Source organism: Chelmon rostratus, chromosome 24, assembly GCF_017976325.1.
Source record: "Chelmon rostratus isolate fCheRos1 chromosome 24, fCheRos1.pri, whole genome shotgun sequence".
NCBI lineage: Eukaryota > Metazoa > Chordata > Actinopteri > Chaetodontiformes > Chaetodontidae > Chelmon > Chelmon rostratus.
In genome coordinates, this window is record NC_055681.1 from 11877962 (window position 1) to 11897815 (window position 19854).

Here is a 19854-nt window from a genome sequence, read left to right on the forward strand (position 1 = left end):
AAAGAGAAAATCCACAATTGTTGGATATTTGCTGGTTTTCTTTGTCCTCTGTGATAATTAATGAAACATATTTGGATTTTTTTAGACCAAACAACTGAGAAACTAATCAAGGAAATGACCAGCAGATTAATTTATATTGAAAATAATCACTTGCTGCAGCCCTAATATGCCTGCCTTGGCCAAAATAGATGAAAGAGTTAGATGAGAGGATCTCCTTTAATCCGTATGCTAAATTTGAAACTGCAGTCTAGAGATGGTTAGCGTAGCTTAGCATGAAAATCAGAAGCAGCTGGCCTGGCTCTGTCTAAACTTGAATGTTGCACCCTGTTTAATCTATACACAAAAAGTCATGTAAAAACAAGGCCAGGCTAGCTGTTTCCCACTTATTCCAGTCTGCATGCTAAGCTAAGATAGTCGTCTCCTGGTGCTAGCTTCACAATTAGCATAGACACATCCTGACAGTGGTATCAATCTTCTCACCAGCATGTTTCCCAAAACGTCAAACTATCCCTCTAACCAAAGACCAAACCTAATTCTAATCGTCCAACAACTTCAAATTAAATTACACCAAACACGGCCTTTAATCTCCACAACTGCATTTCTATCCTCGTGAGGACATCTGACCTTATAATAGTCGGGAATATGAGCTCTTACATGCTCGCAGATGATTCGCAGACAGGCAGGAAAATGGCGTCGCTGTCAGAAACGCTTCCCCGTCTTGTTCTCGGGGGCCGGGCGATAATGAGAGGCTAAAAGAGACTACGCAGAGATCAATCTCACACACACACACACACACACACACACACACACTCCTTCCCTTACCCTGTCAACCATCATCCCTCCCGCCCGTCCCCCTCTTTCTCTCACACGTTTATATTGTCATTATTTATGTCCCGCTTCCTCCATCAGCCTGTCATGGCGGACAGTTTTAGAGCCTTTAAGAATGGGCCCATCATCCAGCTCTTACACAAGCTTATCTGGAGTTTATTCTGTCTTACTTTATATGATGCTGGATGAAATTAGCTTAATTTTTGCTTAAGATTCCAGATCCTTAACTTTTTGCTAAACTAAAGACATTCCCATTGGCTTCACATGCAATTATGGGTTAGCATATTTCGAAACCAGCATGTTAGCACTTAGCTCAGAGCACATGTTAGCACTGCTCAGCCTTAGCACAGCCTCACGGTGCCGTTAACATGGCTGTAACCTCGGCTTCTGTACGTGCATCATGTGGCGGATTTGTGTGTGGTGTGTGGTATCACTGCGGACTCATTGCTTACTTTTAAGCGTGAGCAGTGCAGGGATAAGAGCTCACTTGAAATGCTGTCACTTAGAGATTACACACTTCCTCTGGCTGGAGTTTGTACATTTTAACAGGCGATTCATTCAGATTTACTGTTGCTTTGTTATCACCTCCATTAGATTACTCAAACAGAGCAACATGGCTGTCATCTGTCTGCTTTCAGATCTGATACCGACTTATCCCAGATATCATTAATTTATCACTGTGTCTCTTAGGGATGTCATGTCACGTGATCTGTCATTTCTGAGGAAAGGTTAAGGAAATAAGTCACTGGAGCGGGCGGCTTTTATTGCAACAAAGCCATTGAGCGGCGTATCTTTCATCTCTCCTCTGGCTGATGACAGCGACGGGCCGAGGATGCCGGATGAGGGGGACGATCCTCGGAGAGTCGGCTGAAAGGTTAGAGTGGCCCGAAGCAGCATGGCTGATGAGGACACACACACACACACACACACGGGCTGAAGACGCCTTCAGTCACGCTTACATATGCTGCATAATCCCATTAAACAGTCCATAAAAACCCAAATCATGCTGACTGGGACGCAGGTTTAAGAAGGATGGATATTATGGCAGAATAATCATGTGTTCGTGACGTCAAAAGATACACATTGGCTCTATGATGGCTGCAAGATGACATTGGCTTTGCAGAAACAAATTAAATGGCGTTTGATGAAAAGTTGTTCAAATGTCTCTGCAATCCAAATATCTTATGAAAAGACAACCATTTGAACCTGCTGGTGGCGCTAAAGTCCAAGTCAGGGGATCAACAAAATCATCAATTCATCCTCAGGGGACCGTGAACGTCTACACAACATTTTTTGACCATCCGTCCAATAGACGTCAACGTTTCTGCCTTATTGCAACAGCATGAAGCGAGAGGCTGCTAACACAAGGCCAGAAAAGTGTCTCCATCGATTTCATTTGCCAGTGACTCAATGGGGCCCATTTATCATCACCGTAAGCTTTCACAAACTTATCAGCAAGCTGTAACAAGACCAAGGAGCAGTCTGTCCCCCTCTTCTCATTAGGACTCTGAAGAGATCCCCTGAAGCTTAATTATTTATCTGCATTAATATCCCTTCAATTATTAATGATGGGTGAGTCGGTGTGTGTGTGTGTGTGTGAGCGGGCCAAAGATCAGCCCTCCTTTACCTCAGCCTCCCTCCTGATTAATGGATGAGGGAGAGGAGCCCTTCATGTATTATTACTGCAGAGAGCAGGGACCCTGGAGAGGCGGACAGACAGGGGGAGAGAGAGCGGAAACTCCGTGAATGATAATCACTGTTTAGCGCAAACATGTCCGTTGCTGGCATTTCAATATTTGAGAGATCACAAATTCATCCTCGTTTGTGATTTCTTCTCAACAACATTTGCCTGGCACCGCCGCAGATCTGCCGAGATTTGACACCTGTGGCACAAACAGTGGTGCTGCTGCTGCAGTTTAGACATCTCAGACAATATTTGACATTCTGACCAACGCCAACTCATTTTTCAGCCGTTTGGAGCCGTGGTTTTATTGGCTTTGTATGTGGCTGTTTGCATGTCACTATTCTCCACTGATGAATGTTTCTTTCCGGCTTCCTGACCTGTGCATTTCAAAAGTTCATCAACTTCCCTCAGTGCCTTTTTTTCAGCTGCTTTACTCTGACATCTAGTGGAGAAAAGCGGTATTGCACGGAAGAATTTGTTGAACTGCTGAGGAGCTCATATACATGAAAAAGTGTCAGTTACAGGAGAAAATACTGGGGAAAAAAAATAATAGAATCGTCAAAAACTAACAACTATATAATGTATTTGGATGCTTTGCATAAAAAGTTGCATACACAAATACATCAGCTACTTGTGATTGTATCTTATCCAAAAAAGTGTTATTCCTTATAGATAACTTATATTTTGCTTTGAAAATAAGATTCAAGATGTCTTTATTGTCATTGAGCATGACATGTCTATGAAATTTGTATCGCAACCCCCATGTTAGAAACAAGACAATAAGAAAGATAGAAAGATTATAAAATAAAATTAAGATACTTGAATAAAATAAACCAACATGCAGTAAAAATATTCGTAAATGAAATTAAAAATATACCAGACATGATTATTTTGCATTTTTATGGTAACCATTGTTGCTAATGTATTAATCAATTAACAGTCTTGAGAGCCAAAGTGCGTTTTATATCTGCTTGCAGTCTAAAGCCAGTCTTTAGACCTTTAGGATGTGTTTAAACCTCTGCTGTCCTCTTGTTCTGTTGCTTGATCAGTTTCCCTACAGTACTTTTATTCCCTTGATTAAAAATGGGGCAACTATTTACTGTACTGTAACTGCAGTATACCTACTAAACATTTTTTTGTCTGTTTGTATTTTATTTTATACAATTATATTCAATTTTCCCACATTTTGTTCCTTCATTACGTTTTTAAAATGTCTTCAGCTGTGTTTGAAAGGTGCTGTCCAAGTAAAGTTGCAGTTGCAAGGATTTTCTTTTTAATATTAATATTATGCACAATATAAAATAAAATGCATCCAAAATGCAGCCTGGTTTGTTTACTGCTCTGTATGATGTGCTGTGTTTGCCACTTTGACAAAAATCATGTCCAAAGTGACACACAGCTCAAAAAAGATATGCCACTTCCACATCAGAGCCACTAGATGTCGCCAAAGCCCTGTCGTGCTACTGACCTTCTGGGTTTCCAGATGTGGATACTTAATCCCAGATGCTATAAATATACGATATAAATAAGAATATATATATATATATATATATATAGATAGATAGATATATAGATAGATATATAAAAGGCACCTGATTTATTTCCCTGCACAGCCTCCTGAAACGTAAACACCAGCTGACTGCTGAGCCAGCTAAAACTGACACGCGCGATCTGGCGACACCGCCCGCGTTCGCTGCTCGAGCGAGCGCGCCTCTATTTCCCGTCGTCCTCCGCCAGGTGGCAGCACGAGCACGCAGCTGCAGCGCTTCCTCCATCCAAACCTCCACAACTCTGCTCCGAGCGCCGCACCGTGTTTTCTCATGTGGACCCCGAAACGTTTTTAATCCATCTGACAACGCGAAGAGGAGATTTGGTTTTGATTTGTTTTTTTTTCTGTTCACACGAATGAACCACATTTATCTGAAGCAAGAACGAGAGCGCTCCGAGCGCAGGCACGAACCGACAGGTGAAGAAAGGTGCGCGGCCAAGAAGAAGTTGAACATATTGTTCATTAGAAATGCAGACTTTTGAGATGAAGTAAAAAAAATATATGTATATATTCCACTGTAATTATTAATCCTCTATATTTGATTCAAGTAAATCGCCTGTTTTCTATCAGACTGACATTTAGATCCAACAGTGATTTTTTTTCTGCTTGTTTTTGCTTTTTGTAGATCTGATGCAGACAGTAAACATCGTCCTTCAGTCAATTTATTTCACATATGACGTCTTTATTTGTACCCCTGCGCCTGGCGTTTGGAAGCGAGAACAAATCTGTTTAATTTTAATATCGAACTCAGTGGCATTTCTTTTTCTTGATAAAAAAAACTGTAAAAAATGTATTACCTCTTTTACATAAAAAAACAACACACTCTTTGGATATCTAGCATAGGAAAACAAAGTACAGTGAAGTAATTGCAGGATTCAAGATGACTGGAGGCGCATAGTTTGCACAGGCTGTGTTTGGCTGTTTTGAACACTTGAAACACACGTCAGGCTGCTCTTTACGCAGCCTGTGACATGACTGATGCTCAGCCGGATAACAAACCCGAGTGAGGAACCAGATCTGAGGCGGAAAAGAGATGATCGATCAGTAGTTTGCAATGATAGTTTCCCCTCATTTGGCGGTGGAAGGAGATCATCAAGTGAAGCGGCTGAAACGTGGAGACGTGATTTTGTTTTTGCGTGTTGCAGCAGCGGGTCTGGTGCAGCCTGCACACACACACACTGTCAGGCCTTTACTTCAGACAGCTTCTCAACGGAGCCTCGTCATAAAGCGCGCACGTGCGTGTGCGTGCGTGCGCGTGCGCGAACCCGCACCTCCAGTATATAGGCTACTCAATAAAACCGCGGCTGCGATCCGTCAGTGCATTTATCATCCTATTACGGCGACAAATCCGGCTCCCAATACATGAAAGGTAAAATGAATTACCAACGTTAAGCCGTCAATAAAGTCATTTCTGCAAATGGTGTCTCCGAGGGGCCCCGCTATTATTCAACAAGCTTTATCAGCACCTTGGAAATTACGCGGCTTGTAGCGCGGCCCCTGCTTCGCTTTGATTAAGGGCCCTGCCAGGGACCGGTGACAGCGCTTTTGACTCGGGTTTTATTCAGCCCGCTCCCCGTGATGAACACCGGGCTGATCGGGCAGAATGAAGCCTAATTAAAAGCTATAAATTATCTTTTGCAGCCCCTCTCAAGGAGCCTCTCCTTGCGCCGATAAGAGCCGACTGAGTGCTCATTTACCCACAATGGCGCTGCGGCTAAACAGCATATTGATACTGTCCTAATTGGAATTTAATTAAGTAGCCATGGCTTCCCTCTCCAGCCTGTGGGATAAAGATTTCACTGCGGCGGTGTTCAACATCAACACGTCCCCACTTCCCTGCTGTTGCTTTTATGATTATTAATATTATTATTTCAAATGGCCAATTAGAGCCTGGTGGCAATTTTCTTCTCATTCTGGAGATTTCACAAAACCGCTGCGTGTTATCCAGACAGATTCCTGCTTTCCAGGCCCCAATGTATTTCTAAAACTTGGGGGAAAAAAATGCAAAGTGTTGTTTTATGCTGCTGCCAAAAGCTGGGCTGTCCAAAATGTGGTTTTAGATCATTAATGTGCAAGAAAGTGTAAAAGAAAACGCCAATGACGCTCAAAATGACTAAATAGATATATTTAGGCACGTTTAGCTCCACAAATGGCTGAAATTTGTGAGTATTAGCGTCCAGTCTATTCTGTTTCATGCCCTTTCTCAAAAATAGCAACGTTTCATCCACGCACGACCTTAATTTTAGACATATTTAGGCTAATTAGTCTAAACTTTGTTTTGTGCGTTCGCAGTCAAATATCTGGAAAATGAAATTCGAGGCCAGTTCAAACATTGTGCAGAGGGGCGACACACCTGCCCGGTAATGAGCCTGTAGGCGGTGAGTTATCACACGCGAAAATCTAAATTCTCAAAAAAGTCATTTGATTTTGTTGTTTTCTTATAAATTAATCTGCATTTCATATAACTAAACGGAAATATAGTCCATAAAACCCTGAATGTGTTTTAATAAAGCGCCTTTAACTGACAGAAACGTGCTCTCTGTCTCCCTGTGTACTACCGTCTGTCCCGCTGTTGTTTTTGTTTTGCCGTGTACATGTGTGCGCACGTGCGCCTCGGCAAACCCGATCGAACTACGCGCGGGCCGTGCGCGCGCGCGCTCTCGCTCGCAGCGCATCCTGCGCCCTCATTGGGCGCCGTCAATCGTGACAGGGACGATCTCGGCGCCGGATTGGCCCGCCGCGCGTGTGTACGCGCACACGTGCTTCCGGCTGGGTGTAAGAGGAAAGAAAAAAACACACACACACGCACACACACACACGGGGGGAGATAACGGTTTTAGGAGAGTTTAGGAAGAGCGAAACACAGATATTATGCTGCGCCGGGGAGGGAGGCACGGACACTGGTTGTAACGTGGAGCCGCTCGCTATGCCAGGTCTCGGAGCGCTATTAGGAGACGACATGTCGCCGCTGTAGGTGATTTTAAAAATTAACACAGGTATTTATTCGTTTTATTCTTGCGAGGCGGCTTGTTTTTACATGCTGCCCGTCTAAATTGGATACCGAAGGGGGGCGGGAGAGCGAGCAACAAGTGGAGTTTGTCGCGGAGAGGCCAACATTTCTCACCGTCACCAGCTATGGAAGAGCAGAAGGAGCCCAGCAGCAGCCGGGACTCGACCGAGGAGGAGAGCATGTCCCTGTCGCCGAACCTCCCATCCCCTCCCATGATTTTACCCCACCAGGCCGCTCAGCAGGCCCACAGAACCACGAACTTCTTCATAGACAACATCCTCCGGCCGGACTTCGGCTGCAGGAAGGAGGCGAGCTACCGCGAGCGGAGCCAGACGCCGGGCCGAGAAAACGTGAACCCGCTGGGCGCGAGGCCGCCGCACGCCGGCAGCCTCTGCCTGGACTCCAACTGCAGCAGCGACAGCGCCTCGTCGTCGCCCTCCTCCTCGTCGTCCTCGTCCACGTCCTCCTCGCCGTCGTCCAAGCAGAACTCGTCGAAACAGGGCGAGCCGGCGAGCAACGGGACGGGCAGATACGCAGACAGCCCGTCGTCAATAATGGTTATGAGCGGCGGCAATGGAGGATCGTCAGGCGCAAAGGACAGCCAGCCGCTGTTGTGGCCCGCTTGGGTTTACTGTACACGGTACTCGGACCGGCCCTCATCTGGTAAGGCGCTAGTAGTCCCCGAATTATGCCGCCTGGGGTGTTTGATGCCGGGGAACTTTCTCTGTCGTCCAGCACACTTGCTCTAGAAAAAAAAAAAAATCTTTGTCCACCTGTTATTCGTTTGAGGCAATTCAATGTTTGCATATTAATATTTAATTTTCCTGCAGTGTTTCCCTTGGCTTTAATTCAGCCAATCAAAACTCGAGGATATTTTTTAAATAGCGTCAGTGTGAAATAAAATATTAAACAGCCATGAACCGAATAAACATGATTACGCATAAGGAAATAGAGTGTACAGGGGAAGCATGAGGTTAAACACACACAGATGGCAACAGAAAAGTGCATTATGGACTATAGTGTCGCATATCTGTAACAGGGTATTTATAGTTGGTCTGCGCAAAAATCGGCGTAATTTTCTGTGCAGTTTCATCACTTTATGCGCCGAAGTTTCCTACAATAAATGTAAAATTAGGCCTCCACGTCTTGGGCAAATTTAGTTTGTTCTCTTTGGTCGAGATTTGTTTTGCTATTTCTCTCTTCGTCAGCACACGTTCTCAAAAATACAAGGAAAGGTGATAATTGTGCAAAATGGAGCTAAAGTAGTCGCATTAGGCTGCAGAATCTGGGTTTAGCGCGCACTGCGTGGCCGCAGCGCTCTGATATTTCACACCTACAGCACAAAAACATCAGCCATGTCCGGAATATTAGGATGTGATTCGATCACACAAATATAGTGGTGCGACTTATAAATGGCGACATCCCACCCATCAGCCAATAATAGGTGTCATTTCAAAATAAAAGAAAGATTAGAACATTATTCCAGATTTGATTTTCCACCATATTTGACCCAAATAAATTAAGGCTTATTTTTATATGCAGTGTTTAATATGTTCTCTCAATTAGTAGCTTGAGTGTTCTGACTTCACAGTGGCTTAAAAGCTCTAATAAATCATGGCGATGTAGAATCTCCTCCACTGTTGTGCTTTATTAAAAAAAAAAAAAACACACACCAGTGTACCAAGAAATATGGGATAATATTAAAGAATGCTTTAATCTACAATCTTTTATCTTGTTTGTTTGTTTTTTGTTTTTTTGGCATTTATTCAATCCAAATCCTGCCGCCTTTGAAGCCGAATGCTTTGACTGTCAGCTCATGTTGTTGCAGAGGGTGATTCATTCAGTGTTTGGTGACACAGTTGGATGCATCAGCTTGTAGTTTACATCTGAAAGGGGACAAAACGTGTCCTGATAATAACAGACAAAAACAAACAAACTACTGACCACACAATAAAATCCAAACTCCATCCTGAGTATAATACTACATAATTTGCTCTAATGTGGTGTAGAAACCTGAACAATAACATTAAGTCGGCTATGTTGAGGTTGTGTGTGTTAATCAGTACATGCCTGATGATGGTTTGTACTTGGTCATGATAGTGCCGTCAGTGATGACGGGTGAAGGTCAGAGGCCCTCCCTTTACTTTTAAATTGATTTTATATTATTTCTTTGCTTTTCTTGGCCTGCACGCTATCAGGCTGGATTATCTTGCTTCCTTGCAGCCTCCCTTTAATTGCGTGGTAGCCATTGTATAAAATGAATGTCACCTTATGTCAGTCGTGTCTGGCTGCACAATGCGTTGACTGCAGCGTCTTGAAATCCCCTCACAGTGCGGGCACTTAGCTTAACTGCAGGCTATCTAACGACGGCTCTAATGCAGATCGAGCTGTGTGACCAAGGCGCCGATGCATTTTCGCTTGAGCTTATTTTGACGCACGCATCTCGGCCAGATGTGTCTTCACGTCAACGCGGCGCTGCAGCCACGTTCAGATGATGAAGTAATCACGGCCCGGGTGGATTCCGTGAATCGTGCAGGATTTTTTATTTTTTTTGCAAAGAAATCCGCGCTGGTGTGGAGCTGTGAAGTCTGCAGTGGGACTCTTGTCAAAAGCAACTTACTTCACATGAACCGTGGCGGCGGGTTGCTGCTTGTTCTGGCGCGGGAACGAGTCACATGTCACGGGCCTGTGCTCGGCTTTAAACGGAGGCCTGCTCGGGTCCACTCGGCCCAGATCTCCAGATCAGATGTTTGCACTGTTTCCCCAAAACCAGCCGATTCATTTTACAAGCTGCAGGAAATGACTGACCCACAGTAGGATACTGCTATGAAGGCCTTGTTCTGTCATCGTCTGAGTAAAGTAAAGCATCTTTGACATGACGAGACCAGATTCCATGATATTAATTGATGAGCACGAGTTATTGTAAGGCATTGCAACCGCGGTGTAATGCGCGGCGGAGGAAAAAAAGTCAATATTTTAATATTCTTCATAAAAAGGGGGGGGGGGGGGGGGTACTGCAATCCTCCCCTTCTGATGTGTATTTACACTCGACCACACACTGCACTGAGTCAGCAGCATGCAGTGCATTTGAACTGTGGTATTTAGTTGTGTTGTGCAGGTTGGACTGAGTAGCTTTAGGTTTTCAGACTGAACGCTGGAACTAAAACCTGGTTTTAGGCCCAATGGTGGGCCGTGGCTTTGCTGTAACCTGAGCCCAAACTCAAGGCGCGCACTGGAGAGAAGCAACACACTCAGGATGGCGGTGAAATCACTCTATAAATGCAGTCAGGACAGTATTTACAGCGCTTTACGCACTGACCAGAGCATCGGGCCGGTTTGGTGACCTACATTTGATCATATTGACAGATAATAAGGCGCAATCATCGCTCATCAGGGGGACGCTTAGTCGATACAAGCAGCAGATTTGATCGTTGTGCTCGTGGTTCAGCTGTAGAATAAATATTTTATTCCCACTGTTGTTTCCACACCAGGCCCGAGGACACGGAAACTGAAAAAGAAGAAGAGCAGCAAGGAGGACAAGCGGCCCAGGACAGCGTTCACGGCCGAGCAGCTGCAGAGACTGAAAAACGAGTTCCAGGCCAACCGCTACATAACGGAGCAGCGGAGACAGTCTCTGGCCCAGGAACTCAACCTGAACGAGTCCCAAATCAAAATCTGGTTCCAGAATAAGAGGGCCAAGATCAAAAAGGCCACCGGCTACAAGAACGGCCTGGCCCTGCAGCTCATGGCGCAAGGACTGTACAACCACTCGACGACCACCGTGCAGGAGGACAAGGAGGAGAGCGAGTGAGCGGCCCGGACTTTTCCCTGCCGAGGGCCGCATCCGGACTCTTTTGGCTTTTGGAGATAATAAAAAAAATAATAAAAGAACTGGAAGTGGGGGAAACGCTATTTAAAAACACAGATTTCTGTTGACGGTAACAGTATATGGACATTATTATATAAATGAGCGATCGTTATTAAAGTTTATATAGCCACACAGTTACCATGTTGTATACAGTATATTTAATTTCAGGCTCATCTCTCATCCGGATCCTTTCAGCCTGTTCTCATTGTTTTTAGGATGTGAATCGGCTCTATAGGTTTTTGTGGTCCCCCCTCCCCGTCTCCCATAGTTGCGCCACATTTTCCTTCAACACAACAGCCCGCAGACTCAAACAAGCCAAAGATTTTAATATGTTCACATGTAGTCTGAAATAAAGAGAGAGAACGGTAGATGGGTGGCCTACAATTTCCTTTCTTTCATTCGTTTCCGCAGATTTTGCGCTATAAAAGCGCTGGACCGCGTTTTGGGGGGATAAACATATTAAAAACTATTATTCAGCATACAGATTTTTAACACCCTAATATAATTTTTTAAGCAGAAAATTATGAAGGAAGGTTGTTAAAACGAAACTGTTATTATTATTATTATTATTTTCTCACTGAAACCACACAACGAGCAGGGCTTTAACTGCACCTCCCAACATTCTTATAAAATGCCCATATGAACATAAAATAAAGCTATAAAAAATTCATGCAGCAAATTTAAAGGAGCAAAATGAAGAACAGGCTTTTCAATTCGTGCTGGCTGCAGAGGTGTGTCCACGTGGATTATTCAACATTTGCATTATTTTCATATTTAAGACAGGCTGAAATACGAAAATAGGGCGCGCATGCACACGCCCACACACACACCCACACTCACACACACTCACAGTTCATCTTTCACTATACGACACCGCTTGTGTCTCCACAACAGATAACATTTCTCCTGCTAATCTATTTGAGGCATTTAATAGATTGTCTCTGCTACACTTTCGCTCTTGCAGGAGCTTTAATGGCATGAATGCATGTCTGTCGGTCCAGAGGGGGAAACGCTTCTTTCCAGCCTGCTTGGCCTCATGTGACCCCAGGTTCGGGTCTGACAGAGCCTGGCTGTGAACTCTGTGACATGGCGTGTGTGTGTCTGAAGGTCAGCGAGAGCAGACAAAATTAAGGGTCTCTGCAAAAAAAAAAAAAAAAAAGCTTGATTTTGTGAAAGTTGTTTGCACTGTTTAACTGCTGTTATGCCAATAAGAGATGGGAGTTTTTTTAATTATTATTTTAGGGGGCATTGGAGGGGAAAACACACTAAAATTCAGACACAAACACTAATAATTTTAGTGGCACTGGTGTGAAAACTGGCTATCATCTCCAGCGGTGAGGTTGAGGAGATGCATATTTATATCTGATCAGGGCGAGGTCTTTCACAGGCAAAACTGGACTTCAAATAAATTATTCATTCTATTTCTAACATCAACAATGTTTTTATAATAGTCAGGAAAAAAAATCGTGGTTAGGCATATTTTTTCTTCCCCTATTTTCCTTATTCGTGCTCCATGTTTACACTGACTCTATTTTCAGCCAAATATGAATCCCAGCGCAAAAATGTCCCTCCTACCAAGACATCTTGTGTAAAATAAGGCTAAAACTTTACATGCAAATCTTGAGATTTCTTTTTTAAAGCTTCCACTGTTTGTGCAGAGTAATTTGCCATGCTGGCAGAATCCAGTTTTTCTTCCAAACGCATCAATACGCACCTTTGATCTTCTGAGAAGGGGAATAATCTGAGGAGGACGTCTGAAGAGGCGCGGCACACCAGCCGCACAGAGTGGCGTCATGTACATTATTTCTGTTTGTCACGTCGCTCACATACAACTGATCGCGGATCGGATTATTTAATTAAGAGCTAACAAGCCTGCAGAGGTCTGCGGCGGAGGAGTTCACGGCCTCCGCGTTTCAGGCTTTTTAATTATTTCAATTGCCGTCGCCGCTGCGTTTGCGTTCAGCTCTGCCTATAGAGCAGAGATTTAATAAGCGCGCAGCGCAGCGTGCTAATAATTGATTTCAATAATGACGAGCAGGGCTCCGCCGGTAGTTTATGGGCAGGTTATTCTGCAGGTCTCAGATTTCATTAAGGTTTCATCTTTAAAATTTGGCTTTATTTATTTAATTTGTCTCTTCATGGAGATGCATAACGCTTTAGAGCAGGCCGGGCATGTGTGCAGCGCCTGGTGATTGAATTGCATTGAGCAAAATGGCCTTAAAATTGGCAAAAAAACACGATTTTTATTCTTAATATTGCCATTTTTGTTAAATAGGAAAGTTCAGAGCTGAAGTCTGGATTCTTGTTTTTCTATCTTGAATTGCAGACAGAAGCAGTTTGGCACCAAGCTTTGGTGCAGGTAAACTGTCTGTCAGGCCTCCCTGCAGCACCTCCACAGCAGAGGAACCCTCCAGGGGTCCTTCAAGGGGTTTCCTGGGGGTCCAGGGCAATAATGGGAATAATTTAATGTCAGAATTCATTGAAATTTATGATTGAATATGCAAAGAAGTGTGACAAAAAAAAATATCAGACGCAACTTTATGGATGTTTTGCCACAGAAAGCTATAGTTTTAATTCTCTGCACCAGAAAAAGCATTTTGCATCAGCTTCTCATCATGCCATTTTGAATGTACTTTCTTGTCTTTGGGAATTAAATGAGAGGTTGACATTATGTATAGAAAACACACACGCAGCTAATGTGTTTTTAAATCCAGTCTCTTTGCCATCTGGCCTGCATGTGTGAGCAGAGGTGAAGAGGCTGCCGGGCTCTTCACGGTCAGCTAACCCTACAGCTCTAATATTATAATGATAGTTCCATTCCCTGCTGTGAATGCGGAAGAGGATCCTGTGACAATGTATTTAAAATTCATACAATTATGAAACAGCGAGAGGATTTCTCTCTTCCCCCTCCCACCTTGTCATTTAGGAAGGCGAGGGTTTATCTGTAAAACAAAGAAAAGCCAGGGATCGTTTGCATAGTTAGCATAGTCTGCCTCGCAGGCACAATATGGATTTAATTTATATGCAAATGAAAGCAATAAAAGGAGAATACACACTGGAAATCTCTACCGTTTAAAGGGGAGAGAGTTGGATTCAGAGCAGGTAGCACACATGCACGAAACGCAGCACAATCAGCATCAAGCGAGAACAATGTTATATAATATCCAGGAGCTGCAGCAGAGATTGCATTGCTGTGCATTGCATGTGCCACCGCAAACCCCCTCGAGTTAGGTCCAATTAAATAAGAGTTTTATTATTAGGAAAGTTACATTCATGAGGCATCAAACACACACATACACACACACACAAATATGATGCACTGTAAAGAGATCAAACTACCCAACAGCATATAAAGTGGTTGTTACCAGCTGCAACATTAAAATAATAAAGCAATAATACAACATAGTCCATAATAATTGAACATTTTTCCAAAGATCATTTGAGTAATATTCTGAATGCAGGACTTTCACTTGCCTACATTGTGGTATTTCTACTTTGAGTAAAAGATCTGCGCTCTTGATTGATGAAATCTAATGACACTGGCGACCTTGATTTAAATCAGAGGCCAATGACTATCCCACAATACTTCAGTATTTACATTAATAATTCTATTTTCATTTGTTTTCAAGCATATACAATATAGCTAAGTCATTTATCTAATGTGCACTGATGTTAAAAGTTAAGTTATATTGAAAAGAAATTAAAATCTTGATAATTTTTCTGTATATGTGAATCTCAATGTGCTACAAACAGCACAGACACTGGGGTCCCCTTCAGAAACATGCAGGCTAACCACCTGTCAGTCAGACAAAAATGGGGGTGGTGACATCACCAGTACATGCAAATTACGCGTTGAGAGTGTTGTTTATTTTGTGTGATACACGCTGCTGGAAAATACATGTCAACAAGGACGTAAAAGCCTTTCTCAGACAAACAATTATAGCTACAGAGACAAAGATACAGCCACACACACACACACACACACACACACAATGAAATGCACCCATGCAGAGACATACAAGCATGTGCAAAAAGGCAGGAAAAGAGACACTGGGCTTACACACAGACCCATTTAAAAGAGCTTCTTAGATCACTACGCTGTGACGGTGGTGGTGCTAAGTAGAGAAGTTTCGAGTAATTCCGTCCCAGCTGCTGCCTCCACAATGAGAGGAGAGAGGAGGGGAGGGAGACAAAGAGAGAGGGCCTTCATGTCTCCTCTTCAACTTTTTTCCTAAATTTCTGCAGATGCCCGGTTGGTCCCACGTCAGGCTGCTCTTTGAATTCAGACTGCATGCGAAATCGCACAATTTGCCACACTGTGCACAAAATAAGCGTGCTGCAAGAAGACCAGCCATTCTTATTTATTTTCCTCCTGGACTAACAACTAGAAAATTATGTGAGCGGCATTACGCAGCTTATCCAGCTGCACGATGCAACACAGCATTCGTTTGTTTCATTAAACGCGTGTTTTAATCAGGCGTGCCGACCAGTCAGGCGAGGTCTTTGGCACATAGTAAACGGCCACAGCAAACTTCAGCATCTCAGCTTCTTCTTTTGTTTTTATTTTTTCTATACATGGACGGTGGAAGTATGCACACATGCAGGCAGGCTGGATCTGCTGGGCCACGTCTGAGGACTTCAAATTTTTAAGACGCAAAAAAGTAAAAGCTGCATTTTTTAATTCAAAAAGATCTTAAAAACAAAAATATCTACTAAAAAAATGATACGGCAAAGAGTAGCTGACTGCTCTTCAGTGGCAGAGAGCCACTGTGTAACAGACAGAAATGTTATACTGCCTAATCATTATGGCAAAAAGAAAGAAAAAAAATTAGCTTTAGCTTTAGCTTCAGCTAAGTTTAGCTGTGGCTAATATGGACCCCCTAAGTGGTCAATATTAAAAAAAATAGATCATTAGGAAATAAATCATGTGAACTTATTAAATATACTTACAAATGAAACAATCAGTTGTGAAATAATTTGAGAAAATATTAAAACTCAACTCAGTGCAAAAAAAATGTCATTTCATTATTCCTATTTTCAGTCACTGAATTTCATGGTTTATTTTATTTCATAATTGATGTTTTTATTTTCAATTCTTTTTATTTCATGTCATTTTTCCAAGTAACAATTTTATTTAATGCCACTTATAATATCTTTTCATTATGGTACATTTAATACCATGGTTTTATGGTGTTGTCACTGCCCTCTTACCTTTTCAGCCAATCACATGCCTCCTGCCTCTCAGGCAACCTTAACAGCAGCTACCAAAGTTAGCCAGTTAGCAAATGTTAGCTAAAGCAGCAACTAAGTCACTGCGATTCTGAATTAAATAACTGCAGCTACATAGAAACACAGCACCCAGACAGAGTTACTAGCAATTCTTTTTACTTATTTAGCTTAACAAGGTGACCATGCTACCGACCTAGCTGGCTAACTAGCCAACTGGAGTTCTGCTAATAACATCAAAGTGCTAATGTTAGCTAATTAATTCAGAGTTACATCTGCTACATTTTGATTTGCATGCCTCTTTTCTTACTACAGTAATTTCTCTGCTAGTAAACCAGCTAGGTAGGTAGCAACCTTAAGCGCTTAGTTACGTGTCTGTGTGCTGCATTTATTTACAGCAGCAGTCACATAATTGACTGCGAATTACTTTGACATTGTTGTTTCTGACTAACAGGAGCTAACCGGCTAAATCTGGTAGCAGTTGTTGAGTTTGCTAGCTTAAAAGGCAGGAGGCACGTGATTGGCTGGAAGGTGAGAGGGCGGCTAAGAAAAGTGACATTATGGAAGAAAACTTGAGATGAAATAAAACTGTTATTGGGGAAAATGCCAACATGAAAAGAAAACTTTTAACTTTTAAAAGGAGCATTTTGAAATAAAATGGCTACAATTCAATAAACATCAGTTCAATAATAATTTCAATTATTTCACAAATTGTGTTTTATATATTTGCTGTGATTTATTCATACCAATGTTTCCTTCCTTTTTTTTTTTTTTTTTTTTTTGAGTGAATATTGAACATTTTGGGGTTCCTTAAGCTCACCAGCTAGCTCAACACTAAATGGCTTTTTAGTTTTAGCTGTGTGGTTAGTTGTTTCTCTGTGCAGAGTGAAATACAGCGACAACAGCTGATTTTTTCCAGAGGTATGTGAAAAAACAGATTCCAATTTGGATGAAGAAGAGGCAGTGGTGCTCCTCACTCTGCTCAAATATTTTTGTTTTGTCTGTGAACCAACGAGGGGTCAAGTCCCCTTTGCACTTGACTTGGAATAACATTTGCACAGTGTGTGTGTGTGTGACAGCATGCACGTCAGACCAATCAGCTTTCAAAGACACCCTCAGAATGACTTTCAAACCATTTAACCCAGTTTGTTTCAGGAGTACACATATACCAAGACGGGTTCTCACCATGGGGAAGTTTACTCAGGACTTATTGAGGGCTGTCAACTGGACAGTCTCAGATCAACACACACACACACACACACACATACACGTACACACACACACACACACACACACACACACAAAGACAAAGGTGGCATTGAAAGGGAACCTCCCACAATGCAGCTGAACGTCCAGGGGGCTCTCTGCTCCAACAGCCGTGATCTCACCGAGCTAAATCCAGATTACATGGAGGATATACACAGCGCCACTTGTTTACTCTGCCCGTCAGGGGGTGATTTGAGGGGGTGGGGTGTGGAGGTGGCGGAGGGGGCATCACTAACACACTGTATATAATGCAAACTGACTTGCTCGGGCCAAAAGTCAAGGGAGCTTTCTCAACATCTCGGGTTTGTTTTTTTATTTGTAGCACGGTGAATTTGTGTGGAGAAATCAATTATGTAAAAATATAAAAAAAAACAAATCTATGAATATGAAGATGCTCCTTTGCATCATGAAGTCAAGCTCCACTCTCCCAGAGACTCTTTTTTTCCAAGGATACAACATCTATTCAGATATCTCTAAAAACTGCAATTTCTCTATGAAGTCTTGTATGAAGCGAGTGTTTTTACTGTTTTGACATAAATCAAATGTTCAAATCTGTCATATAGGGTAGCAAATGAGATTTTTTTGGTTCCTGTGAACTCAACCTACTTCAACCAAGTCGGGTTTTTTTGTTGTTTTTTTTTTCAAAGACGATCCAAAACGTAAGGATATAATTTTCCAATATATAGCGTGCTACTGAGTAGGCGGCGCAGTTAAGGACAGTTATTCCGCTGTAATTAAAAAGGAAGCGTCAGGAAATGACAGTGCATCTCCAGCCACAGCTATGTGGCAGACAACACTTCAATTCAGGCGGCTGCCGAGTGTTTTTTAATGTGCTTCATCTGCGTCGAAAGAAGTCATCACATGCGGCACATTAATCAGAGCGAGAAGCTCGATTGCAAAACAACAAACTGGTGCAAAAAAAAGACCTACTGCGGGAGATTGTGCTTAAAAAAAGAGAGGTTTGTTCAAAAATCATGTGATATTTATAATATATGGAATATGTAGATGTGGTAATGTGTGTGATCTTACACCAATTCTTTGTGATAGAGGTGTGTACACGCTCACACACTTGCACACACACAAACAGATTGAGAACAAAGGCAAGGACACCTGGGATCCCCTTGTTGTATGGGTGGTCACATGCACCTCTGGCTCTTCTTCATGCCTTCTACATGTGGAAGCACTTTATCTTCCCACTGCCTCTCTCGCTGTGTGTGTGTGTGTGTGTGTGTGTGAACCGCTTCACTTGAGGAAACCAAAGCTGTGAGAAGAAGCTGGTCCTCGACGAGGGGAGCGATTTAGCTCACTCCCATCCGCCGCCCCCCTCGAGAGGTATTACGCTTCAAAAAAAAAAAGGGGGCTTTTCGGTTCGAGCGACGCGCCACATTTTTTGGGAGGTTGTCATGTTGGTCAGCTCAGCTGTTAAGTGATGAGAGCACAGACACCACAGCCCTCCGTGTGTCCCCTGTAGATCACTGCTAACACTCCAGCATGGAGCGCTGTGTTGAGTGACTACAGTGTTTGCTGTTTTAGTGTGTGGTAGAGGTAATTTTTTTTTTGTAATAGACTTTTATAAATGAAACAATGGCTGACTTATTTGTTGTCCATCTGGTTGGCCAACCTCTCACCCTCCTCTCACACTTCAAAAGCAGACGCGCTCGTGGAGATCTCCCTCTCCTGCTTTCCCCGGCTCCGTCTTTCATCGCGGCGGCCCGGAGGTGATGCGGGGAAGCGATTAGTCATATTCAATTTACATACGGCTGTCACGGGCTCCACCAGGCTGAGCGCTGATGTCATCCGTGCGTGGGGCCCTCTGCGGCCACCCGGCGTATGGGAAGACTTCTCGCTGTCAGCCATGATGGGAGCGCCATCGCCGTGCGAGCGCTTTGATGAATGTGGGGCGGCGCTTTGGTGTGCGAGCGTGCATGCATGTGTTTGTATAAGCTGAAGTTATAAGCTTCCGAGCTTTTCCAAGTGGAGTGTGTTAAGCAACGCACAATAGGTGCATTCAAATTCACTCACGAAGGAACAAGCGCTTTATGTCCTTAATAACTGGAAATGCAACCATCCGGATCAACGGCTAAGAGCTAGTTAGCCTAGCTTGCTAGCTTCCATTTTCAATCCAAATTTAACAAAATGACGGGTCCTGCCAAATGTTGGATGTTGTCAAGGGACAGACGTCTTAAACAGCTAACGTTTATAACCAACACCATGTGGGCTGTGCTCCATGACGAGCTCTAGCCAATCACGCAACAGTTTGTTTGTCTGTAGTATCAGCAGTATCAGTTTATATTTCCAAACACAACAATTGACTATTTTTTAACAACTAACATACAGAAGACCCCAAATTTACATGCATGTAATTATTAATCATTGAGTTTTTATGTCAAAAATAGACAGTGCTTCATACACACACACACACT

The 19854-nt window shown here is 43.0% G+C and overlaps 1 protein-coding gene across 1 annotated transcript; it reads left to right on the forward strand.

Annotated features, from left to right (window-relative positions):
• Positions 1 to 7196: 7196 nt before the first annotated feature.
• LOC121627502 (homeobox protein engrailed-1-B-like) lies at positions 7197 to 10882 on the forward strand. The gene is made up of 2 exons (XM_041966426.1): positions 7197 to 7734; positions 10563 to 10882. Exons 1-2 carry the CDS (start codon positions 7197 to 7199, stop codon positions 10880 to 10882), a joined length of 858 nt encoding a protein of 285 aa, XP_041822360.1.
• The last annotated feature ends 8972 nt before the right edge of the window (positions 10883 to 19854 follow it).